Source organism: Trichosurus vulpecula, chromosome 8 (genome assembly GCF_011100635.1).
Source record: "Trichosurus vulpecula isolate mTriVul1 chromosome 8, mTriVul1.pri, whole genome shotgun sequence".
Classification (NCBI taxonomy): Eukaryota; Metazoa; Chordata; class Mammalia; order Diprotodontia; family Phalangeridae; genus Trichosurus; species Trichosurus vulpecula.
In genome coordinates, this window is record NC_050580.1 from 133,949,037 (window position 1) to 133,976,014 (window position 26,978).

At 43.2% G+C, this 26,978-nt stretch overlaps 1 protein-coding gene across 1 annotated transcript; it reads left to right on the forward strand.

Moving 5' to 3' along the window:
• Positions 1 to 945: 945 nt before the first annotated feature.
• Positions 946 to 8,825, forward strand: NR2F2 (nuclear receptor subfamily 2 group F member 2). Its single transcript, XM_036735695.1, is given in 5 exon segments — positions 946 to 2,185; positions 2,188 to 2,291; positions 2,293 to 2,377; positions 3,943 to 4,470; positions 7,378 to 8,825. Coding segments are annotated over 5 exon segments (1,194 nt in total). The 5' UTR covers positions 946 to 1,983; the 3' UTR covers positions 7,653 to 8,825.
• The last annotated feature ends 18,153 nt before the right edge of the window (positions 8,826 to 26,978 follow it).

Genomic DNA, 26,978 nt, shown 5'->3' on the forward strand with positions numbered 1-26,978 from the left:
GAACATCATTTTTTTAAATCACAACATATACAGTCACTGAGTAGAGGTGTTTATTAAAAGGTTGACCAATCACCTGGTGTAGCCAACGTCATTTTCATTCCTTTCTTATCTAACTCCCTTCATCTGCTCCCCCATTCCCCGAACTTAAAAAAAAAAATCCCAAGTAACTTTTCCTCCCTGACACTCTCAACATAAAAATGTGAGAGCCCTAGATTCTTTCCGAGATTGGTTTCGTGGCGCCTGTAAGTTGAGGGGAAATGTCTTATTTTCAATGCTTCACAAACAGCTTTTTAGTACTATTTTGCATGTTTCTCTCATCTTTGATAAAATATCTGATGCGAGCTTTGGTGGTATAAGAGGGGGGTGCAAAAAGGGAGAAGGGTGCAAAAAATAATCCCTTTAGCCGGGGTTTCTCCCTCCCCCCTCCCATCGCCTTTCTTTCCCCCCTGTCCTTCTCCCCCGCCCCCCTCTGTTGCAAGCCGGAGGAGGCAAGGCTGAAGCGAACTGCCAGACTCATCTCCCTTTAGGACCGGGCAGCTCTCTCTGGCAGCCATACCAGGCAGCACAAGGCTCATTTGGCCAATGAGGGGAAGGGGCGGTCCGGGAGCTTTTGACCAGTCAAACACAGTCTGTTGCCTTATAAGGCGAGTGGTCGCCATGGTAACGTGTGCTAAGTTGCAGCAGTCGTGTCAAAGTTCACTATATAGAGAGCTCAGTGAGCTGATCGCAGAGAAACCACTTCTGCCAGCCCCGGCGCCTATAAATCGCATTCACTCCCTAACCCCCCTTTTTAGCATATTTGATCACTTTGATTCTCTGTTCTTTTCTCTCCCCCCCCCCCTCCCTTTTTTTTCCCCTCCCTCCCTGAGTTGCCTTCTCTGTGCTGTGTTGTGTGGCTTTTTTTTTTTTTTTTTTTTTTTTTTTTTTTGCGCATGAAGGATGTTCTTCTAGGTTGTGATCTTCCCTCCTCTCTCTCTTTTATCATTATCCCCGCTGCTGCTGGAGAGTTGACTCTTTCCCTATGTGTCTGAACCAGCGGCGCTAGAAGCACTCGCTAGAAGGAGCAAGGAGGAGGAGGAGGAGGAGCAGCAGCGGCGGCGACGGCGGCGGCGGCGGCAGCAGCAGCAACAACAAGCGAGCAGGGGGAAGCAGCAGGACGAGCGGCGGCGGCGGCGGCGGCGACGGCAGCAGCAGCAGCAGCACCACGAGCGGCAGACGAACCACAGCTCAGGAGCCGAAGCCAAAGCCAGAATTTGATCAGTTTCATGGTTATACCCCTGACTTGAAAAAAGCTCGGCGAGACCGTCGGCTCCCTGCACCGAACGAATCTTGTAGTTGTGTCTTTTTTCGCCCCTGTGTGTGTAATCTTTAATCTTTTATTCATTCTTATTTTGATGGCTTTCCTGAATGGCTGACTGTGAGCTGCCCTGGACTTGGCCCCCAGACAGTCGCCTCTCCTCCTCCAACTCCTCTGCTACAGAATAGCTTTGAGAGGAGAGTGAGTGAGTGAGAGTGAGAGAGTGAGAGAGAGAGAGAGAGAGAGAGGAGGAGAGAGAGAGGAGAGAGAGAAAGCAGCGAGAGAGAGAGAGATCTTTGAAGAGATTTTTTTTTCTACTTCTGTCTTGAAGCCAGACAATCGACTTCCATCTCCCCCCCTCCCCTCCCTCGCTCTCCAGATTTTGCCGATATTTGCGCTCCCCCCTTCCCTCTTCCTCCCCTCCTCCTTTTAAAGCCCCCCGAAAACCGCCAAAGCTGATCTGAAAGCAAGAAAAGCAACAAACAAACTTTCCAAAAAAAAACACACACCAGGACACACTCACACTCTCACACACACACACACAAAAGAAAGAGAGAGAGAGGAGAAAGAGAGAGACGAGAGAAAGACCAGAAAGCCCGAGAGAAAGAAAGGGGAACAGGAAGTTTGGAAACGGTGTCCGATAGATATGGCAATGGTAGTTGGTGCGTGGCGAGACCCCCAAGACGATGTACCAGGAAACCAGGGAACTCAACCTTCGCAAGCACCTCCAGTACAAGGACCACCAGCCGGGGCCCCTCACACCCCCGCAAACTCCGGGCCAAGGGGGCCCCCCCAGCACTCCAGCCCAGACCAACCAGCCCAGCCAGCAGAGCCAAGCCGGGGACAAGCAGCAGCAACAGCAGCACATTGAGTGTGTGGTTTGTGGGGACAATCTAGTGGCAAACATTATGGCCAGTTTACCTGCGAGGGTTGCAAGAGTTTCTTCAAGAGGAGTGTAAGGAGGAACCTGAGTTACACTTGTCGTGCCAACAGGAAACTGTCCTATAGACCAGCACCACCGCAATCAGTGTCAGTACTGCCGCCTCAAAAAATGCCTCAAAGTTGGCATGAGACGGGAAGGTATTGGGATTTCATTTGTTTTCCAATTTACAGTTCACTGCCTTTTGTATTTTTTTTTTAAATCGGTCTTTAAGTAATTAAACCGAGAGAGAGAAAAAAAAAACTCAGATGGAAAAAAAAAACTGCATGCTTTTTCCAGCATTCCAACTGATTTCTCTTCCCTCCCCACCTTGTTTTGATTTTGTTTCATTGATTGGAACTGAATTTTAATTCGACTCTGTGAAAGGGATATGATGGGGGTGTTTTGTTTTGGGAATTTTTTTAAGTCTGGTTTACTTTTTTTTTCCTGTTGGCTTGTTTTCCTGCTGTTCAACATATATCTTCCCCTTCCCCTCCCCCAGATTAAAAAAAAAAAAGCCTAACCTGAGATTGTACTTTTGTACAGGAGGTTCAAATTACAATGACAATTTTATGCACTTCACTGTATTAGCACAGTGTACAACTCTCATTTGATCCTCCGTGGATTAACATTCTGCTTTTTAAACATACCTGTGTTGTTTTCTTTTTCTTTCACTTTTGGAAGGAGAAAGAACATGGTAGGATTGGGGGGGGAAAAGGCCATCCGTGGCTGCTTTCGCTCTGGGCAAGTTGGGTCTTTGTGATATAAAATTAGACGAGAAATGTGAGCTCTAGTTTTCCAATGGCGTGCTTAGAGCCTGGGCGCTGTAATGTAGGTTAAGGGTTAGGGATCGCCTTGTTTTCTTTGTGTTTCTGCAAGAGTAACTAACCTTGTAATACGTTAAATAACAAATATAAATCAAAAACATTTTAGCAACACTCTCTCGCTCCCTCTCGCCCTCTCCGTGTCTGCCTCTCTCAGGCGATCCTTTCTAATCTCTCTCGTGTCTCGCTCGCTCGCTCCCTCCCTTCTGTTTCCCTCTCTTCCCCCTCTCTTTCTCTCTCTCCCTCTCTCCATGTAAATTTATTAACCAAAAGAAAAGCCCTCAATTCACTGATCAGCTAATAGACGTGGTTTTAAATAATAATGCATTTCTCTTGCAGTGGTCTGGTTGGGGTGTGTGTTTTTTGGAAGGATTATTCGAAAGTCAATAAAGGCCGTTTGGGGCGAGCACTGTGTATTTTGAAAGAACGTCTCCCCCTCCCCCTCAGCCCCTCCCGCTCTCCCCTCCCCCAATCAATAAGAAATATCAGATGTTTAGCTGTAAAGAAGAAAAATGCCCTCAGAATGACACATTCCTCTCATAAGAGAGAAAACACAAAAGCAGCCGGGTGTGTTTAGGAAGTGAACAGTCTGGGTTCTTACCGCAGCTCCAAGCAGGAGCATTTTAGGCAAGTATACAACATTATGTAGCCTCTGTGTTGGTTTGACTTTAATCAGTCAGAAAGCAAGCAGATTCCCAGATCTCTCTCTCTCACGTGTTTGCAAGCAGAGAAATCTGTCTGGAAATAACAGGGTATTATGATCTGACTTTTAAAGTGGTGGGGGTTGGGAAGTGGAGAATACAATACAAAACAAACGCAACAAAAACTTACTCTTGAATCTTTTGAGATAACCCAACCAATTCAGGTATTAATTGCTGTAGTTTCTTCTTTATTCACTGCAGCCGTCCAAAGGGGAAGAATGCCACCCACACAGCCAACTCATGGTCAGTTCGCCTTGACAAATGGAGACCCACTCAACTGCCATTCCTACCTATCCGGATATATATCCCTGCTTCTCCGAGCCGAGCCCTACCCAACGTCCCGCTTTGGCAGCCAGTGCATGCAACCCAACAACATCATGGGCATTGAGAACATTTGTGAACTGGCAGCTCGGATGCTCTTCAGCGCAGTGGAGTGGGCCCGGAATATTCCCTTCTTCCCAGACCTCCAGATCACAGACCAGGTGGCCCTACTTCGGCTGACCTGGAGTGAGTTGTTTGTGCTCAATGCTGCCCAGTGCTCCATGCCCCTCCACGTTGCCCCGCTCCTGGCAGCGGCGGGCCTCCATGCCTCGCCAATGTCTGCTGACCGAGTGGTCGCCTTTATGGACCACATACGAATCTTCCAGGAGCAAGTGGAAAAACTGAAGGCATTACACGTTGACTCAGCAGAATACAGCTGTTTAAAGGCCATAGTCCTCTTCACCTCAGGTAGGAATCAAAGGGAAAACAAACAAACCTAAAAGACACAGCCTAGCGCCCAATGTGTTGGCCACACTTGGAATGTTTTCTCGCCATGTGTTGAGATGGGGGAGGGGAGAAGGGGAACTGATGGGAGGAGATGAGGCAGGGAGCCTGTTGGGGTCATGAGTCCAATCACTAGCCCTTCCCCCTCCCCTTGGGGTGAGTGTGGGGGGAAGAGAAGTTGGGACTAGAATTCCATAGAAACTTTGTTTAGCATGTAGACTCTTAGAGTAATGGCAGCCTGGAGAAATAAGATTGAAGAACAATAGCATTGTAGAATGGTGTGCTTCAGGCAAACCACCCAGACTCTAGCAGAGGGCCAAGTTAGGCTGACCCTTGAGTTTAGGATCTCTCCCACTGGGCTGGGAAGAGAGACTACATCAAATAAGCAGTGGGAATGAAATGCACTTCTCTGTCTTCTCCCCGTTCTATTTTACCCTATCTTCTTTCCCCTTTCCCCCACCCCCAGCCTGAAGAGGCCAAAGGGACTCTTTCAAGATGCTTCCAGTCCTCGTGGACAGCGATTGCATCCCCTTTTCCAGTCTTGCCTTGCTATGGCAAATAAATCCGAGCACCTCAGCAATCCTGTCTCCTTTCATGTCAGCAGAAAAGTTTGCATGTTAACTCTGCAGGAGTTCTTCTTGTAGTCCCATCCAACCTGATCTAGTGGTTTTCAAAATAACATATATACATATATATATATGTATGTATATATGCTAATAGTTGGGGTTACAGATTGGACTTAGTGCTAGTTGGAAGAGAGAAAGAGTGCAGATGATGCTTTAAAATGTGATTATGTAGTTACATATCTCTGCCTCTTTTCCTAAATTGTCAAACAAGCAAAGTATTTTCAGATAATTCTAAGGAGAAAGTATGTGCCTACTTGAGCTGTATATAAATAGTGCACGAGTTATAAAACAATAATGAATGCATTATGAAATCTAATTAGTTTGCATGTAGTTTAACCTGTGTGAGTAATGTAACTGATATTAATTAACTCTTGAGGCCAAATTATTTTTGAGATACAGAGCTTTGCAATTTATGCAATAACTGAGCTAAACATGCTAACTCTAGGCTATATATAATGGCACTGTGCATTGGATGTACCCCTAGAAATTTTGTCACATTTTCAACCACTTCTTTTGTCGGAGTTAAGATGGGAGTCCCCTAATTCAGAACGATAAACATTTGAATTGAGGAAGGACTTGAAAAATAATTACTCATCACAGTTTTTAAGACTGATATCGGGAAACAGGGAGGGAAATGTAGTTTATGTGGGGGGGGGGGGGAGACTCACAATCCTTTCCTTGTTGTGTTTAAGGGGGTCCAGGGAACCAAGTCACTAGTTGGATCTCTTCCAGGTCCTGGGTCCTGACCCAAGCTTCCTTTTATATATTATTGCTTTACACATAAAAACTCCCCACCCCCTATTTCACATTCTGAGGTCTTACGGTAATCAATTAAAAAGCTATACTGGGGCAAAATAAGAGCTGAATGGAGACTTTTGCATCTAGGCATTTTTTTATATTGGCCTATCATTTTAGTGTGACTTCCCTGCTCAAATATACAGAAATGAACATCCCACCACATACGAACACTTCCCATATTCCTACTCCATTTCCCTCCTCATTTTTGACCAGGGAAGTGGCTTTAATTTTTGGATTTGATATTTAGTTCTTAGCTTTGCTCTTAGTCTTTCTAGGAAAAAAATACCTGATATTGTCATAGCTGTTTAATTTATTACTATTTGCAAAATGTGAGGCCTGGTGTGGAGAATGCAAATTGCCTCCCAACTAGATAAAGGTTTCTCTTATATTATTCAGGAATAGACACAGTACAAATGCAAAAAGAAGTATTGTGTGAGTAATTTTGGAAAATTCCTGACTCCAGGAACTTATGTATTCCATGTATATACAATTTATCTGCATAAATATAAGTATATACATATATTACATATGCTCTGTCTCTTTTTTAAAACCTCAGTTTTAATGATGCATAATATGCATGTGTTAGTCCTAGCATTGCTTAGTAAGCCACAGAAAGGTCAGGTCACAACCTGTGCTCTTAGCAAAGAAGGCTCTTGTTTAAAGGGAATTTATTGTGTTTTCTCCTATCAGAAGGGGAAAAGTGGCCAGTTGATATTGGGTGGGGGTGCTTATTGTAAGGGTATTGGGGTTTTTTTAAGGATAGAAGGAGAGAGAGGTAGAGAGAGAGAGAGAAGAAAAGAGGGGGGAAAAAGAAACAGCTCAAATGAACAGAGAGATCACAGTTTGCATGGCTGCCCCTGAATAGACTAAACTGACGAGATCAGTTTTAAAGGGCCACTTAAATCAGTTTCAAAGACTGGAGAAAAACGAGTTGTCTTCTTTGGGGGAGAATCTGTTGCTGAGTCCTGGGCGCCATTACTTTTTACTGGGCCAGGTTGTCGGCTCCCCTCACTCCCTCCTCTCACCCCACCCCTCCCCAGCCCTTGGCTAACTATATGCTTATAAGCTAAACAATTATTTTCTAGCAAAGGTGGCAAGGGAGCTAGTGGACAGTGAGGTATTTGGAAACATTTTCATCCCCAGATTCACCAAGTGTACTTTTCAGTGCCCCTTTGTAGTGATCTAGTAGCCTCAAGACTCTAGGTCAGTGGACAGTGAAACCCTTCATTTCATTTGACTTTAAAATCCACCAGAACCACCATCCAATGCTCTTTATCAATCCTCTTCCTTTCTCCTCTCAATTTTTTTTTTTTTTTTAGTAATGCTACTTTTGGTCTAACATCTAATTTGAAGGATGCTCGACCACTCTACACACACTTCATATGACCCCATTCAAACCTCTTAATCTGATAACTGTATTCTTTTTTTTTTTGTAACTTTCTTTTAGATGCCTGTGGTCTCTCTGATGTAGCCCATGTGGAAAGCCTGCAGGAAAAGTCACAGTGTGCTTTGGAAGAGTATGTTAGGAGCCAGTACCCCAACCAGCCAACACGATTTGGAAAGCTCTTGCTTCGCCTTCCTTCCCTTCGCACTGTCTCCTCTTCTGTCATAGAGCAATTGTTTTTCGTCCGTTTGGTAGGTAAAACCCCCATAGAAACCCTAATCAGGGATATGTTACTATCTGGCAGCAGTTTTAACTGGCCTTACATGGCAATTCAATAAAAAAAAAAAAAAGAAGGGGAATGAAACAGAGAGAAAGAAAAGGCAAAAGACTGATTTGTTTGCTTAAATTCCTTCTGTTAAGAAAGGATATAAAAGGATGTTACAAGTTTGCTAAAAGAAGAGAGGGAAGAATTTAATGGACTGTGAATTAAAAAAAAAGACTGTCAAATGAACTTTTACAGAATGCATTAAAAAAAAACTCCTGTGTTGGTCAGAACAACTTGCTACTTATCATTTTTGTATAAAAAAGGAAATTAGTCTTTCTTTTTTTTGGTAAACTTTTAAAATATCGCTAAAAGTGCATTTAAGGAGATTTGGAGAAAATTAGCAGAATGGAGAAAGTAAGTCTTTTTTTTTCCAAATTATTAATTGTCCTGTGTCTATGTACCTATAGCTGTTCTTTTTTGTATTTTTCTGGTTCCAAACCAGTTTATTCTGTGGTTCTATAATAATTTTTGATATAATCTTGGCTTCTTAAAAACTGTGTATCCTTAAAATATATGTTCTGCAAGAATTAAAACTGAGTCCATGAAAATATCATAGGAAGACATAAAACTTTAAAAGGCTACTTAATGATGGAAACGCACTTATAAGTGGTGACCAAAATTTAGTTGAAGCTGAGAGCTCTAATTACAGACCCAAAGGAACCACACACAACACTTAAATACCCTCTCCCCCCCTCAAAAAAAAAATCCTTCCCCATAACAAACCTAGCTTTTTTTTATATATTTTAAGAAAGAATGAACTGTGGAATTTATTGGCGGCCAAGGGATGTGTCCAAGACACAAGCTGAAGTTTTGAATAAAAAGTGAACTTTTGTAATTTGAATTGGGTCCCGCATAGATCTTGAATTGTTATGAGACTCCTATATCTGTTTGTATATTTGCAAACCCTTTGTATTATAATAATTGTTGATATTTTCCCTTTTTAAAAAAATACCATTGAAATCAGCATGACAAAATAACGCTGTTGGCACTTATAGGTAACGTGATTGATTCAGTATCTTAGAGTTTACAGTTTGTGTTAAAAAACTGAAGGTTTTTTTTTTAAGTGCAACATTTCTGTATACTGTAAAAGTTATAATAACTGAACTGTTTGGTCGAGTCTTTGTGTGTTATATTCCAAGGAAAATTGAAAGTATTCAGAAATTAAAATATTATTTGATATCTGAAACTTGTTTGGCTGTCACCACTGTCTTTGCATCCGAGAAAAGTCCACCTCACCTTTCTTAGAGTTTGCCCTAGGTGCTTGATTTGTTTACCTCTCACAGTAAGTTTGTTCAAACATGAAGTAGTGTATTTGCCTGTTTAATTTGGGGTTGGGAGGGTAAAGATGAAGTTCATGGTTTATCTCTGGTTTAGGAAGTGCTGGTCTGATATGGTAAGCCACCCCTATTCACGTAATCCTCCTTTTAATTAAAAATGGATTTTCCAGAGAAGGCCCTTATATTTGTCACACTTAAGTGCCTGCATAGGAAAGGTATTGTTGTGAAAAGTATTAGGAATCTTGAGATCAGTATCTATTTTATAATCAGAAAAAAATCTTTTGTACATTTCTGACATTCACGCACAAGATCATTCAAGCAAACTAATAGCGGCATTGTAAATATAGGGCAGTTGTTTGCAATGAGTTTTCTTTAAGTGTGTGTGATTATAAAAATATTCTGTGGTTCTCATTTATTGTGGAGAGGACTTCAAATTGAGTGATTTAGCTTCTAGCATGAAGAGTCTTTTTTAAAAAAATGTATATATGATAGTATACAATGGGATTGCTTTAAAAAATTAGACTGTGAGAGCATGACCATAGGTCATCAGCATATTTTACATTGCAGCTAAGTACATATAAACATTCGTACACTTCTGATTATGTAGCTGTAGTCTCTGCACTCAGAGTAGCTCTTGCCCTTAAAAAACAAATTTTTTTTGAAAGAATAAGAAAGGAAGCCGAGTTGGAAGGAATAACTGTTTTGGCTTTATGCCTTTTTTTCTTGTCTCTTCTTTTCTTTTTCTTTCTTTTTTTCCTTTGGTTTGGAGCAGATGCTGTGTGTGTGTGTGTGTGTGTGTGTGTGTGTGTGTGTGTATGTGTGTGTGAGAAAGCTTGCAATTTTGTTCTTGTTTGAGGTTCCCCCCAACCATATGATACAATACTTTGTGGAAGGAAGGAAGGAAGGAAGGAAGGAAGGAAGGAAGGAAGGAAGGAAGGAAGAAAATTTTAAAGTTTATTAAATACTGATCTTTAGTTCCAGTAGATACATCTGTACCTGAAAATGATGTATGATTTGTGAATTCTGGCAGTTTTAATCTGACCTACTGCATATTATTACTAGTAGTAGTATATTATTATTATTATTATTAAAGGGTATTGCTGACCTTTTAGATCTAGGTTTTTTCCCTATTGCAAGTGGTATCTATGTGAGTGTGAAGTTTTTATAATACTAAAACAGCATATTTTCTTGTTTTGTGTTAGGTTTTTTTTTGTAAACAGCCATTTGTTGTAAATTATCATTGGCATTAAATTATAATTTATGAATTTCAAAGCAAAGACATTCCCTGTTTTCTTATATTTTAAGCATGCATTATAAAGATCATATATGATATTTCTTCTATCCTTACACCTCCTCTAAGTTTCTGCAGTAAGCTGGGTTCTGAGAGGCTACCAGTGAACAGAATATTCATATGGTTAAAACAAAACCCCTTGTATATGTTTAGATTGCCCAGAGGAGGATTTGTTTAGAGACTTGAGTTAGGTTTAAGTTTATTGCATTTAAAGAAAGTTTTTCTTTTCATGCTGCGTTAGAACAAAAGATCTTTGCAGCGACTGAATTGGACAAAAGAGGAGGGCTGGGACTGAAGAGCGCGTTCTATGTGAAATTGACGAGATCTTTAAAAAAAAAAAAAGCTGCTAAACATGGCGACTCTTTCCCTTTAAGTGTCTCTTTTTCCTTGCGGGTTTTTTTTTTTTTAATCTGATCTGAGCTCGCTCTATTTCTTTCCTCTCCCCCTACTCCCCCTCCCCTCTCTCTGTGCACGGGATGTGAGGGACACAGGCAGACGCAATCTGCAACAATAGTCCAAGGAAAAGAGAGATCGCAGCTTCTCTCTACTTTCAAACAAACCGGGGGGAAGATTTAAAAGGGAGAGAAAATTCTGGGTTGGTTGATATGATTCCTTTCCAGCTTAGCGTTCCCTATTAGTTTTTCTTCCTGGGACAAGGGGCCGGATCTCAAAAGTTAGAAACCAGTTTCAGGACTCACTTGAAAGGACTGATCTGTACTCTCCAGCCAGCTGCACAAGTGGGGGACTTCAGTTCCCAGAGGGTCCTTGTAAACTGTCTGCTCCCCCTTTCCTCCATCCCCGCCCCCCACTTACGTGCAGCGGAATCCCGCCTGGGCCCGGGGAAAGTAAGGGGTGCTTGTTGCGTTGAGGTTCCACGCCTCGGCTCCGCGTTAAGTGGTAAAGGGGCGGGGGGCCGGAGTGGGGGTTGGGGCGTTCTGGGAGAGATCGAGCGTGTGAAACTATGCCTTTAAGCTTGCTTTTGACTTGGTCCTATTAGCTGAGCCAACATGGCGTCTCCCAATGCAACGCAAGAGCTGAGCTGCTAAGCAAAGGCAGCGCTTAGTAATAGAAAACACATTGGTTGGCGGCGGGGGGGGTGCGGGGGGGGAGCTAAAGGCCATTCCATCTGTAACCAGAAAACCGTCTTTAAAACTCTTAGCCAGCAAGTAAGTGCATGTCCTCGATTATTCTGTAATTAAATCAGCAGAATTCCTAGGAAAAACATTTGTAGCAAAGCACCCCCTTCTTCCCCTGCTCACCATATACCGCCAACTTGAAATAATGCCTATTTTCCCCTCAAAACCAGATTTCTTTAAAAAGGCTGTATCTGAAAACGACCTTTCTCTTTGAATAGTATAGTGGAAAGAGAAAGGGACAGGAAGAAGGAAAAGGGGAGGAGAGAGAGGGAGAGAGAAGGAAGAGATGGGAGAAAGGAAGATATGAAATGGGGAGAAAGGAGGGAGAGAGGGGGGGGGGGATTTAGAGACCTTTCCTCAGTTCTCATCCTTACTAATGAATTCCCTGGATTTAGTGTTTTCCAGTATTGTAGGTGGTAATGATTTGCATACCGGCCGTTTCGTGGGAAGGGCTCAATACTTGAATGTCAAAGTTACAGAAAATACTTTATTTCTGATCTAGGACTGATGAATGCCAGGATATGGATGCAGAGATAGGTTATGTTTTCAGTCAGTGGGTGCAGGCATCTGGGTAGATGTGCAGGAAGATGTCGAGATTTTCAACCTATAGACACGTTGTTACCATTCAATTTGTCTAATCACTAAACTGATTTTTTAAAAGTATAGTGTTGCTGTGAATATTTAATTTCTTGTTAAGAAAAAAGTCATCTGAGTTGGGTTTTTGAGAGGGAAGGGGGGGGGGGCGGAGAAGAGGCAGAGAGAGTTGATTAAGCCCAGCACCAATGTCCTCAATAGAAAGTGAGATTGCCCATTAAGTAAAGGGATTTTTCCCCCCTAAGTCGAACCCGTTGCCCTATCCTACAAACCCTTCTCTCCTTCTGTTGCCTTCAGAGAGGAAAGATACTTCGGGAATTCCAGGCCTTGTCAAGATTTATTGAAGTTAAGTTTAAAAAACGTGCTTCAGATGATTTTTCCCATTTTCTCAGATTTCAAAGGCTCCCTGCAGTGCGGCTGCCTAATTAATGGTGAAATTCAACTAAATCTAATTATGCAGTAATTTTAAAGCAGTTAGTCCTGGGCGTTGGTTTGTAATAGGACCCCAGTTTTTTAAAGTTTGCTTAATGTGTTGGTTTAGGGGAAAGCAGCCTTTTGTACCGCAAAGAAAGACGGGGAAATAGTTTTGCTGCATAAACCGAAGGAGAGAGGGCCTCCCCCTTCCCTCCTATCTTTTTTTTTTTTTTCGTGCTCAAGCTAAAAAGCGAGAGAGGTGCTAACCCAGCAAGGAGACTAGATTCTATAGCCAAAGGGGAAAGAGAAAATCTAGTTAATATGGAAACACAAAAGGGTCCTTGGTATTCTCCCGCCTGGATGCATCTGTAAATACCCGAATGCTCAAGGATGGCTATCCTCTGCTGTCTAATAGAAAACAGATTTCTTCTCTATTGTCATTAAGGAGAAAAGCTGGCTCTTGGAGTTATAAATCTTATCGTCCTTCTGATAACACACTTGTAATAAGTTAGCGTTGTATTCAAAGTGAATTGTAAAACTGTCTCATTTAATATGGCATCTGTGTCATTAAAACTTTTTTTTTCCTCTGTGTCTTGTGGGCCAGAAGGGCAGGCAAAGGGTTGAGGGTTCTTGCTTGAAGACTGGGCCTCTGGGGGTAGAGGTAGGGAGTGGGATATTGATAGATATCCCCATCAGGATCTTTTAATAGGGTGGAAATACCCTATCAACAAAGAGGGGGTGTTGGCACCCCTTTCCAGTCTCCCTCACTCATGGCCATCTCGAAATGAAGCTCCTTAAAAGAAACATTCCTATGATTAGCTAAGCAAACACATCTGCTTTCCTAGTTTGGCCTTCGTTAATTAGCCAAACAAAGAACCGTTTTGCTTTTTACCTTTTGCTGGAAAGAATATGTTTTTTCAGGAGTGTCTCCGGCCCTCCTCTTTTCAATTGCAGCCACGTTAATTTTATTGGGATTACTGATGGGAAATGAGGTGGCGCAGGCTTCCGAAAGGAAAGGCTTGATCATTACCCCCTCTGGAACCATATTTTTCCACCCCACCTCCTTCTCTGGGAGGGAGGTGGGAGCTGGGGAGGGGGGTGGAGAATAGCGGAGCAAGTTAGCAGCAATTTGAATCAAGCTCGCACTGGGCTGATTTTAGTTGACAGAGCGTGTGTTGAAGTTGAACTCTATAATTTGCACTCCTGTTCCTTTATTAGGGTTGGACAACGAACTAATGAGCTTTTCCCCAGCACAATGTCACTTGTATTTATTTTCTTATGGAAACTTTTAGATAGCGGAAGTTCTGTTTAAAAAGCGGAGTGGAAGGGTGTTCGCTAAAAGTATTCCCTACTTATTTAAGACAGGTACCCCGGGGTTGTGTTCTCCTGGGAACGTCTGGGGGAGAAAAAGAAACGGGATGAAGTGAGAGAGGGAAGACAAGAGACAGCAAGGTTTAGCTTTGTGATAGGGTCATTTGGGATGAGTGAGAGCCCAGGAAGGCCTTAAGAGACAAGACAACCTGCAGACCCCTGGGAATTGAAAGAACGAGGTAACCCTCAAAGTCGAACTCCTAGTGAGAGAAGTGTAGGCGTCTTGGTGATAGCTGATTACAAGGACCCTAGTCTGATCAGAACCTGAGAAGAGATAACTTGCTTGGTACCCAAAGGTGGCATTAAACCTACAGAGTCTTAACTGGCGGGGAGGGGAGCAGAGGCCCCTTCCCTAACCCCACCCGGCTTTGGTGGAAGCACTAGTTCTGTGGATCGTCGGGTAAAAGGATGCCCACAAGGCAAACTCAAAGTTATCTTCTTCTCTAATAAAGGAGGGCCCAGCAATGGAGGCGAGGGCCTCTTGCGTCGCGCTCCGGGGTAGGGTGAGGATTGAGGGATCAAATAACTCATCTTGTTCCTCTGCCAGGAGAAAGATATTGTGTGTCTGTGTGTCTATCTGTCTTGGAAGTTCTCAATATTTTTATCCCCTTGCGGGGCGGATGTGTGTGTTTTGAAGTGTCTCTCTCGAGGTATTCTGGTAGGGAAAGAGGCTTCACTGCCCAAGTTGATCTCGCCTTCATTCAGTTCTCTTTCCTCAAATTTGGCTGGTCCCCCGAGAACTCTCAGTTGGAAACCACTGAAATTAAGAGTTAAAAGCGGAGGTGGGGTGGGGGTGGGTCTGGGGGTTGAGGTAGGAAGCTGCCTGATGAGACTATTGTCCCAGATCCGTGCGCCCTAACCCGCAGGGTGGATACAATAAAGTAAGGTTTACTTGGTCTCTGAAAGGAAAAGGAGATGTTCGAAAAGTGGGAGGATATTGGAGGATTTAGGTTCGTTTTCCTCCTGCTCCCACTGCCAGTCAGCCTACCGCAACTTTCTAATAATGTCCACTCTTTGTTTCTCTCTCTGCATCTTCTTTTCTAGCTTTTTCTCTTTGCCTTCTGCCTGCCCGCCCCACCCCCTTTTCCTTCCTTCCTGCAAATGGGTGTTAACGTGGGTCTTTATGTTCGGTCTATAACTAGGATGTAATCACGCGCCCCATGCCTCTCTCTAAAAGCATTTAATAAATGTCTATTAAAGCGCTACAAATGTAAGATAAATTTAGTGGTGCGGCTGCTTCCCTGTATCCAAACCGTAATGATGGATTTATCAACAGGGATTCGCCTTCAGCGCAGTGAGAGAGATTTACTCAACAAATATGTCGGAGAGCACCCACCCAAATATAATCATTTATAGCCAAACTGACTTCTTTCCAGCCTCACAGATTCTCAACTCTATTCGAAGGCTTTTGAATTCATATTGTGTCTTTCCTGTAAAATCACATACTCATGGATGCAAGAGACGTTGTTCCTAGCTTCGCTTCTCTCTCTCTCTCTCTCTCTCTCTCTCTCTCTCTCCTCTCTCTCTCTCTCTCTCTCTCTCTCTCTTTCTCTCTCTCATTATTTGGGGGAGGGGAGCAAGAGTTGAGACATTCACTGGTGTACAGCGATTGTGTTTTCCAGGTTAGCGTATTTATACCGCTGAAATGCTTCCTGGCTTGGCACTGTCTTAGCAAAGCCATTCGTGGCGTGTATATATATACATACATATATATGCATACGTGTATGTATATATATATTCTTTTTCCTTTAGATGAAGTCTTAGGAGGTTTTTGTTGTTATTGTTTGTTGCTTGATTTGTTTGTTTAGTTGTAGTATATGGAATCTGGGGAGTTTCTTAAGTGGGAGTTAAATAATCTAAGCTTTTCGACAACAATTTTGCGTGATTTTGGAGAAGGGTGGTTTCCAAATGTTTCGGTGAGTGCTGTTTAGCTAGGTTCTGGGTACCAATTTCCCTACAAATTTGGGCTAAACCTTGTGGCCTGATTTTAATCTTTGAATTGAAGCCTCCTCTGGCTTGTCTTCAGATTTCCAGAATGGTGGGACAGAAAAGCTTTAGAAAGGGAGCGTCAGGCTTAGATTTGCCTTTGTCCGGACTTTGGCAAATATAGAAGGGTCTGGCTCTTGAATTAGTTTAGAATATGGGACCTCACATACTCAGCCTATGTTCAGGTCTACAGGTATCACCTGTCATCTACCCCACATTGTTTTTCCTGCTTAAACCTTGGCTTGAAGAAAGTAGATGTCCTTAATGGAGTTCTCCAAGTGTTTCCTCTCTGATACCATTGTTCTATGACCTGGAATCCATTTCAAAAAGCTGCCTCTCAAACATGTGGGGTCCCTCCCCCCATTTTCTCAGGATGCTTGTCTTAGTTAAAGCCCTGAGTCACAATTTTAAGTATGGATATTAAAAACATGATATTTGCCTAGGATATAGGGTTTTTTTTTTCCTTTTCAAGGGGAAGGGTACTGGACTTTTAAGTGAAACCTACTTGGCATTTTCTTTGGCCCCTCGTTTTTCTTTCTTCTCTCGAATTTTCATTGAGATGTCTCTGTACTTTGCTTGTCAGTTATCTTTGTTCCTTTTAAATAAAGGGCTTTTAAATGGACTTATTGCTCCCAGCGTGGGCTCCTCTCTCTAAATGTTAGAAAATTGTGCCATCTACCCGCTATTCTAAGTACTGTCACACTCAAAGACCTCCAAAGACCTTCAGCCCCGACTTCAATCCTGCTGTGTCAAAGGGCGGGCTGCTAGAAAGAGGCAAAGGGGTGACGTGGATTTTTGCAGATTTCAGCCTGGAAGCACGCTCTGGAACGCAAAAGTAATACACAAGTTACGCTGGAGCGGAATGTTTGATGATTGTCCCTTACTTGTCCGGAACACAGAATTCCTTACAATGACTAATGAATTCTCAGAGCTTTTCGGAGCTCCTTTTCTAGGTAATACCTAGAATACCTAAAGTCCTAGTGCCAATTCTAGACACCGAGAAGTGTTTGTGGGTTGACAATGGAGAAAAATCTTCCTGTCAAAAGACAATCCCTAGTTTGTCGTGTTCTTTTTGTTTTATTTTGTTATTTAAATGACTCACAGACTTTTCAGCTTTCTCTGGGAAAGTTCAGGATCTGATGAACTGGTTAGTGGATGACAGTCAAATATTGGTTTTCTGGGGAAAAAAAAATAATGCCATCTTCCCTTATCCAGATATTTCTCTCCACTTTGGGGAAGGAGGGAACAAATCTACTTAATTCGATTTTTAATGTTAGACGTATGAGACAGGAACCCTCTAACTGAGGGCCAGAAAAGAGTGCAGAAAAAGTCCTGACATCTTTCTGAATGACCTAATATGAATTAGCAGTTTAAATTTTATTGCGTGTCTACACCTCTCCCCCTCCCCCCATTTGCAAAGATTTTCAAGTGTCAAATTATGTTTAGTGAGAGGGGGGAGAAGCAAGTTTATGGGTTTACAGTTTATGATTTTATTACATGTTTCACACTATTCAAGAAATGGAGTTTTAAGCAACATACAATTAAATCTATATTGCTCATTGGAAAAGTTCCAAGTAGCTCAAGGATCAATTAGTTTAGATCTTTCAATACTTGTTGCTAAAATCCTAAGCTGTATCACCTTTCCTCATTTTTTTCCTAAATTGTTACAGTAGATACCATGTATCCAAAAGAAACAGACTGCTCTGTGTGTGTGACTCGGGTAACTTGTAATTCTTTCTACTTGAATGCCTATCTTTATGACTTTTTTTCTTTTCTATATCAAATGAGACAATATATGTAAATCACTTGCAAATCTTAAAGCTTTACCGCATGCCAGCTATTTCCTTCTTTTTCTTGCTAACTGTGACTTCCTTTATTGCAGTAATTCTTCTGGTTTTTATTTATTAATTTCATTTCTATTGGTTTTTTTCTTTATTGTGCTGTTCAGCATCCCTCTTCCCTTCCCACTTTCTTTTTTAGCTTGTCATATATTAAGATGGAAAACTATTGTTTAATAACCATGATAGTACAGTAGTTTTCAACAATAAAAATCATGTTTTTCATAATTACCACAGTCTTCTTTTTCTGTCTTTCTTTCACTTTCTGTCTGTGTCTTTCCCTTTATGTCAGTCTCTCTTTCCCTCCTCTCCCTTCTTCTTTCCTCTGGGGAGTTTAGTAAATAATTCTCTAGAACAGAAATTGATCCCAACTCAAAAATGCCCTCTTTCCACTTTTCCTGGATGTCTGTAAGCAAAATTTCTATGCTTTGGTTTGGACTTCAGCAAAGTTGAAGAGGTTGAGTACATTTAAAAATCCTAGCATCTAACAGAGCTTTTGGGGTCAGCACTGACAGTACTTTCCCTCATGTCACCAGTAGAGAGCCCCGCCATGTAGCCATTGGAGGAGGAAGCCCTGATGTGAATGTTCCAAAAAGGAACTCCCTAATTCATTAATATAACCCATTCTTCCCTTCGACATATTTCTTCCTCAAACTAGAGAGGCGTTCTCAACTGAGGTCGTCATAGACTCCCCACACACCAGGTTTTCCCTTCCTCCTACACCATCTAATCCCAGACAACAAGCTACTGCCTCATTTCCAGCCACATTGCTAATTAAAAGCCCCATGGCTTTGGAAATGAAGAGTATCAAGACCTAATATATTACAGACTCCATGGGGAAGAGAAAGAAGGAAGGAAGGAAAATGGAGGAAGGAAAGGAGACAGGGAGAGAGAGAGAGAGAGAGAGAGAGAGAGAGAGAGAGAGAGAGAGAGAGAGAGAGAGAGAGAGAGAGAGAGAGATTTGGGTGGAAAGTGATTATCCTTTCTCAAGAAAGTAGTTTCACTTCCAAAGTGGTTACAACTCACAGGACAGGAGAAAATGGTCAATACAAGGTAGAAAAGTTTTCCTAGACTTTATTGATTCTCATTGCATCAGTGAAACTTATGAAGAAAAAAAAATATTATGTATATCTGTATGTTTCTCTAATTGTGATTAATGTCTGGGAAACATTTTCTATTCACTAATTTTATATTTCCCCCTTTCCCTCAAAACATTAAAAATAATTTTGCTCTGTCAGTGTCACTAATATTGCGGTTTGCTGATGTCTTACTTTGAAACACAACCCCACTAGGAGTAGTATTAGCCTCCATCAACCAAACTACTTCAGGCAATCTTTCTCCCTGGCTCAGTTTGTCTCTCCCATCTTTCTCCATATGTTTGATTTTCAGTTTCAATGAAAACATAAAAAAAAAAAAACCAGAAAGGGCCAATCCCTTACTTAGTCCAACCGCCTTTTCATGTCATACCCAGAACTCTGTCAAGTCAATCCCCTTTCCTTTTTGTGGCATCAGAGGCTAATGTTCCTTCAATGGACATTTAAAGAAAATATGAAACCACTCCTTTTTTCTCCCCTTCTTCTTGGAAGATGTGATTTGTTAACATGCTTAGAATTACCAATTTTAAAAATTTATTTTAAAAGGCCTTTTACAAATCTTTTTCCCCTCTTTCTGTCCTTACACCTTAAAAAAAAATCCTTGCTAAGCAATACTCCCCAGAGATAAAATCAATTTATCACCATTTGTTGCCTAATCGAGGCCCAGTTATCCTGTATGTATTTGGTGACAGACTGAAGAAAGTGAGATTAAGATATTCATAATTTTCTATGCACTGTCTCTCTTTTCCTGAATGCTCCAACCTGGAACTACCTCTACATTAGAACAAATGTAAACATTTCTGCTCATTTGTTCTTAGGCCTCCAAGGCTTTCTTTAAATGTTGCCTTTAAAATTAGCTCCCTCTCCCCATATTTCTCCTCACTTATTTGTATTAGAAAGGATAGGTTTCAGAACGATTATCTCATATCTTCTTTGCAAAAGTATGCTCTCTCTCCAGCCTTTGGGTCAGGCATTGATCTCTCTGCAATGTAACAAACGGGAGGGTTAATTTTCTCTCATTAGCATCTCCATAGCATGGGCTCCTCACACTGGATCTTGCCCCCTTGCCTTTGCTTTAGCTCCCAAGCGTCTGTCTCCTCTTTCTCTCTGCCTGTCTCCTGGATTCTTTTTTCTCCCTCTTCCAGCCTACCCTCCCTACATATGCATGGAGTCTGCACATGTACACACATCCCATCATGACATGAGACACTCCACTATTCCTATTGGGTCTTCATCTTCTTGTCGGTTATTACCTCCATCTCTATCTTCCCTGCACCCTCTCTCATCTCACTCACTTTTTGTCTCTCTCTTTTCTCTCCCTCTCTGTCTTTTATCCATCTCTTGTTTTCCATCTCATTTGAAAATGTGTTGTTCTGCCATCTATGAATTAGTTTACTTTTTTCTCCTTTTTGTACTTCATTTACTTCTTAATCTTTTTGAGTCTTTCATTCAGTTGTAGGAAAAGAAAAGGGGGGTTAGTCAACACTGAGATGGCAAAGTTCAGCATGCAAAAAACAACAACAACAACAAAAAAAACACCACCCTTCCAACTACCTACAAAATGTCTCAGTGCTTTGTGATGGCAGAAAGAAACAAAAATAAAAAGCAAATTGCATTTGAGGCTAAAGTGTGAGAGTGTGTTTGTGTGTATGTATATCTGTGTGTATTTTTAAAGATTTCTTTGAACTGCTTTTGTGCTGACTTGGCAGAGACGCTTGCCAATGCTAGTCACGGTTTTAGGAACTTTGAGTTAACCTCTTATATCGAATGAATCTTTTCATTTAGAGACCAATAAATCTCAATCTCTAGCTACCTTTTGTAGGACAGGCTAGGCTTACGAAGGCAAGTCTGAAGCTTATAATAAAGAAGAGATAAAGTTTGCCAAAGTTGGGTTTTTTTTCCCACCCTTCTAGCATCCCACACTCTCCAGTAAATAAGTTTGGGAGATGGCAGGCCCTTGGGAAGCTGGGGATCTCTGCATTGTTTCTAATAAGGCTAGTCACTGAAGTAGCATCTTCAAGGTTTCAGGCACTAAAATGATTTATTGTTTTCCAACAAGTCATTATTTTGTCGAGTTGATGAGATGGGGCTGGGACAATCTAGTCACCAATGTGGGGCTTTATCAGGGGAATGAGGAGGATGAGGAAACTAAAAGGGGACTTAATACTATAAACATGAAAGATCATAGTGTCTGGAGGACTGAATTTGGGAGAAAGCCCTCACATGTTTGTGTTTATTCAGTAAAGACATACATGTTAACAATGACAACAAAAGAAAATATACTCTGAGTCTTGTCTGAAAGTAGGCACGGTCACTTTTTAAAAATGTTTTAACTGCACTGTTAATTTTGATGAGTTTCTTGAACATTTGAAATTCAACCTTTACCCAATCTTTTCAAGGGGGTCTAATTACCAAATTAATTTTCTGATTTATTGCCTCTTTTCACACTTTTAGCTTATTTGCTGATACCTTTTCGTTGAATCTAAACTCCCTTCCTTTCTGCCCCCCTCCCCCCCCCATATTTTTGTTTTTACTACCTGGACACATGGCTTAATTTCTTCCGGTTAGTACTGGTGATTCATTTACTCCTTTTATCTTTCCTCCTATTTAAAAAAGAGCTATTCGGTGGTCTCTATGTAGTTCCTCTTTGAAAGTTATTAATTACTGCTACAAGGCAGAAGATTCTTAAATAATAACAAAGTTCTAAATTGCCAGCTTTTAAAAATATTTTTCTTGTCAACTCTGATTGATTTGATTAATATTCCACTCGATGAAGTAATTTCATCTGCACTTTATAATCAGCCATACCCTATGTTCCAAAGTATATAGCAATGCTCCTTGAGAGACAGGGTTCTTCTCTCCAGAATATTACAGCTGAACTGTATTTTTGTCGCCCAGAGTTCAAACTCGAAGCAAGACTGAGAGAACATGACAGCAGTAAGGCTTCGAGAATGGAGTGGGGAAAGAAATAATTAAGCCAGAAATGGAGTTGGCCTTTTGTGGGGAGGATGATGATTATGATGGTGATGATAATCATTATTACTATGAACTTAATTGAGGGTCCTCTGTTGGGCCAAAAAAAGTGGACCTCACTTTCCTCTCAGTCTGAACATTACCGTACAGAGAATTTTCGGGAACAAAAAGAATCCTCCAGTCTCTTAAACTTGAATAAACCGAGTCACATTTCTCCTTTTCCTCTATGTGATTGGAACTCAGTCTTTGCTTCTCAGTCATCGTTTCTAAGAAATAACCTGCCAGCTTCCTGCTCAGGTCACTCAGCAGTTGGTGTGGAAACCAGAGGAAAAAGGTGGTGCATGAGGATGCGTAAAGAAGGGTATGGAAAGGGAAGGGTGGGGGTGGAGTATAGAACAAGGGCCGTGGGACCCACAGGGGGAGTGGATAAAATATCTTAAAGGGTCCTTTTTACATTCCATCATGTTATCCAGAATTCAAGTCTTGAAGCCATCAATACCCGCTGCTTCCAATACCTCTTGAGTTTTAATCTTAATTATATTATTAAGTGAAGTACTGCGTTGTCAAAGAATTGAACATGATTTATGATGTCTGCCTATTAAACGATCGATTGTGAATATCGCTACTATCATCTATCAATATTCACAGTCCGAGGGTATTTCTCGCTGCAGACGAGTGTTTTTGTAATGAAGAAATGATAGACTACAGGAAGGGAATATTTATTCTCCATAGGACAGACTTCCAGGTGCTTCGCAAAAGAATGCGGGGGTCCCGGTACACCCACCGCGCACTTGTGATAGTCCAACCCTACAGATGTAGTTTAGATCACACAAGTAATAGGACCAACAGATTGTCTGGCAGGAGCGGGAGGGGAGAGGAGAGGAGGCACACCAGCTTTTAGGAGAAAGCTCTAAGTTACCTCTGCAGGTCGACAGCAGAAAGGATGGCAGTAGCGACACTTTTCTACATGCCAGGTGATCTGCAATATGTCTGGAATGAAAAGAAAAATAACATCGAGGTCGTCATTTGTAGTTTGGGGACAACAAACCAGATGGTAAGGTGATGGCGGAGTTAGGCTTTATACTTCTGGAGCAGTTATGCAGGCCACGCCTACGTACTTGGGCTCTGATGGTCCATTTCTGGAATAAGTCCTCCATCCCACCCTCCGCCCCTGAAAGTGGAGCTTTAACCTGCTTCTGGCTACCCTGGGTACGGTAGACTCTGGTGCTAGCTGCGCTGCGTTTAGGCCTGGACGAGAGTGTATTTGTGCGCGTGAAACCTTTTGTCCGTGCTTTCGGAGAGCCTGCTTTTTTCAAACATAACCGAGAACAGTTCAGGGTCACTGGCGATTGCCGGCATCCAGGGTGTAAAGGGAATGGGGGTAGAGGCGTGGGGGCGGGAGCAGGACTAGAGCTCAGAGACACCTAGCACAAGTGCCTGGTAGCTGTAATATCGGAATCGCATCCCCGCCCTCCCCCCACGCCCCCCCCCCCCAGCCACCACCACACAGCCATTCCTCTCCTCCCAGCAAGAGCAAGCTGAAAACTAAAGCCGCTAACACCCCACTCCCTTTACCCCCACCCAAGAGCTCTTGCTCTCTTCCCGGCGATCGCGGCGAAAAGGGAAGGACTGGAGCAGCAGCAGTGAATCTAGCCTGACTAGGCTGCTCCTACCCTAAGCTGAAGCTAGCGGTTAGGTGAATTAACAGCTGGTCCTGGGTTGGAGGAAGTCGGCACAAATCTCCCACATTTAGTCCCTTCCCCTCTTTCTCCAGTCACCCAGGTCTCTTCTCCTCTCCTCCCTTCCCCTCCCCTCTCTTCCAGTCCACCTCCCCCGCCTTTCTCCCAACAGAACTGACCAGTCAGTCCTAGTGAAATCAGCCACTCTCCTCCCCCTCTCCTGCATAATCAAGATGCCATAAGGACCAGAGCATTGTGATCCCAGCCCTGGTGCACTGACAATTAGGCGGAGGCAACCCGAGCCCACACGGCGAGAACAGGCTCCTCAGCTGCCATTTGAACTCTGACGTCAGGCAGTACTTTGAGGGCGCAGAGCCCCCTTGGCGGCGTTTAGGGCAGATTTTGTATGTCTGATTGAGAGAAAGAGAGTTGAATGAAGCCCCTTCCCCTCGCTCTGGCGTCCCTATTCTCCAAGAAGAGGAACTCAGCCCCAGCCAGACGGGCGAAACAGTAGGTCTGGAGGTTCTCGGGACATTTCACTGTAGTTGATCGCGGCCTGAATGACAGATACTTTTCACCTTGGAGCTCTGGTTATTTCTAGTTCAACAAAGCTGACCCCTACTCCACTCCCATACTTGGCACAGTCACTTTACTGATCCAACCCCACCCCCCCCAAAGTACTTCCCCCTTCCTTCTCTTCCCCACCCCAAGCACAAGAAAACGCAGGAGTAGATAGATTTGTCTTTATGACCTACTTTCCCTCTCAGGTTCTGGCCAGGCCTTCTCTCTAGTCTCCCTAACCCACCCTTCACACACGCTAGCGCCAGCACCTGGAATGGACCTCTTAAGTTACTCTGAGCCGTGGGCACTTTGGGACACTCTCAGCTTGTGTTTGGAAGCCGGCAGTGGACAGGTAGATGGGAGGGGTAGGTTTTCTTGGTGAGAAAAGACTAGCTGCAGCCAAAGCAATAGAAGCCAAAGCAGGTGGGAAGATAAGAATGGGAGCGTTCTCAGCATCCTTCGCCTGGGGCTCTGGATGACAAGGTGGAGGATTTTGTCTGTCCCTCTCCCTCCTTCCTCCGCCGATCTTGAGTCTTAGGCGTCTAGTACAGGGGAAAGGTGACCACTGAAGACAACAGAGCTCTGCACTACTCAAGTTCTTGAGGAGGGAGAGACAGAACTGAGAACAGAAAAGAATAGCAGAAAATGAACAGGCCAGAGTTTCGTTCCAGAGCCACCTACAGCTTCAAACCAACATTCGGAAGGGAAGTCATACGAACTCAGTGGAAGCCTGAATGCCCATCCCACCCACCTCGATTTGTCACCACTTACTGGGGCAAGTCTGAGAACGGTCCATACTGACCCACAACCATTCTCCTCAGCGTCTCTTCATCTGTCTCTCACAGGTCTATGTCTCTGGTTTATAAACCCAACATTCTTGATTTTGCAGCCAGTAGCATCCTTTTAGTCTTTTACATTTCTCTGTCTCTGTCTCTCTCCATCTCTGTCTGTCTGTCTCTCTCTCTCTCTCTCTCTCTCTCTCTCTCTCTCTCTCTCTCTCTCTCTCTCTCACACACACACACACACACACACACACATATTTTATTCACAATCTCGTTCATCACAGCCTATTTCAGAGTCCTATTGCTCTAGCTTCAACTTAAGTCCTTTTTCCCCGTGAACCCAGGTCTGGACCAGCTGGCACCCCCAGGATCAGTGTATCACCCAGGACAAGGCCACCCATTACACTAAGAGATGCAACAAAAACAAACAGAAGGATCTGGGAAAAGAGAATTGAAAACCAAATGAACCCAAAGTTACTTTCTGCAGTACATTCCGGAGAGGATGGAAGGAAGTTATTAGAGAACATTAAATGAGTGTTAATAAAGTTCCCCTTGAATAAATGTTTTAAGAGTTAGTTCCAGGGAAGACCGATGTGCTTAAATAAAGATATACCTGCAGTGTAAAACATTTAGTACTTTAAAAGAAATCACTTATCAGTGAGAGTGTGCACTGTATAAGTAAAGAGTGAGAGAGGTAGGGAGGGTTTCAAATACCTAAATCAGCATGCTCCAAATGAAATACATTTTTTATTCTAGTAATTTATCCTTTGGTTAACCATCTGAACTGTCTGTGTTGAGCATTGAATTATCGACGATAATGCCATCAAATAAACTTAGAACTTCTATATAATTAGATTTCAATAATTACTTATTTATGACAAATTCTTCTCTCTCTCTCTCTCTCTCTCTCTCTCTCTCTCTCTCTCTCTCTCTTTCTCGTTTTCCTCCTTCCTTCCTTTCTTAATTTAAATCCCTTTGGACTAGTCCCTGTAGCAGCTGTCTTAAATATTCCCGGAATGGCAGTAACCTGATGCACTCTCTCTTGCCTTGCCCCCCCCCCTTCCTCCACCCTCATATTCATGACATATATTCTTGGGTTTGGTCTCCTTTTAAAAATGACAAATGTCTTGTCAAATGTAGAAAATCTATTCCATCTGGGTGCCTAACAGTCTTTCATTGAGAAGGGACAGAGGCAAAGCCATGGCCGCGTGTGTCATGCAGCCTATATTTGTAACGTAATAGCCCAAACCTTGGACTAATTTACAGCTAATAGGTCTATAGCAAAGAGTCCAAGAGGAAATCAGCTGCAGAAAGAGCGCTAGATTGGCTCTTAAAGGAATCGGAAATAGGTGAATTGTAACTGAGTTTCTCTCTCTCTCTCTCTCCTCCCCCCCCCCCCCCCCCCCGCCCCGCACGCTCACACACACACACACACACACACACACACACACACACACACACAGAGACAGTTATTGTATCTCCTCCGGGTGTCTACCTTACTCTGGACAAATGAGAGGGGCTTTTCCCTTCTTCACCCCCCCACCCCTGCTCTTAATGACACCCTTTCTCCCCGCCCCATTTCAGATGGCTAAAAATCCTCCGCTCTCCTTAGCCCTAGTCCCTCTCATTCCCTCCTTTCTTCTTCGACCAGAGACGAGCCGGTGGCGCTCTTCCTTTGCTGTTCTGTCCCTCTGGCCTCCCCCAACACAACTGCGCCAACTCCCCCTTTCCCACTCCAGGGCTCAGGGTCTCCGGCTCGGCAGAGCCACCAGCAGGAGGCGCTAGTGCCCGAGGAAGCCCCCGGGGTCTTCCCAGCCTGGGACCCCGGGCCCTCCCCTTAACAATGCCCGGCTCTACACGGAGACAGACACACAGAGAGAGGGGAGTTTGATCTTGTCTCATTGGTGTCTCAGGCCTGAAAGGGAAATCATTTGGGTAAACAGCCAAGCTTCCAGGCTTAACGCCTGGCTCCCTCTCCACTCCCCCCCCCTTGAACCCCCTCCCCCTCCCTCACCCCCCCTTCAACCCCAACACCCACCCACACTTTGCTCCGGAGCCTCTTCCAGAGAAAGCTCCACGCTTTGATTCGGGTGCTGAGTGCTCCCCAGGTTAAAAGTGCTGCAGACCTGAATGTCCCATAACTATGCCCCGGGAGGCAGAAGCGGACTGGAGGGCAGTAGGAACGGCCGGGGCCACGGTAGGAACCGCAAACCTCCCACTTTCCTAAAATAGGACCCAACTCGGGGAAGGGGGCCGGGGTGCCTTCGGAGAACAAGGTTCAGGAAGTTTATTGAGCGTTTGGAATGGGCTGTTTTTCGCCCAGCGTTCCAAAACCAGGGGGGC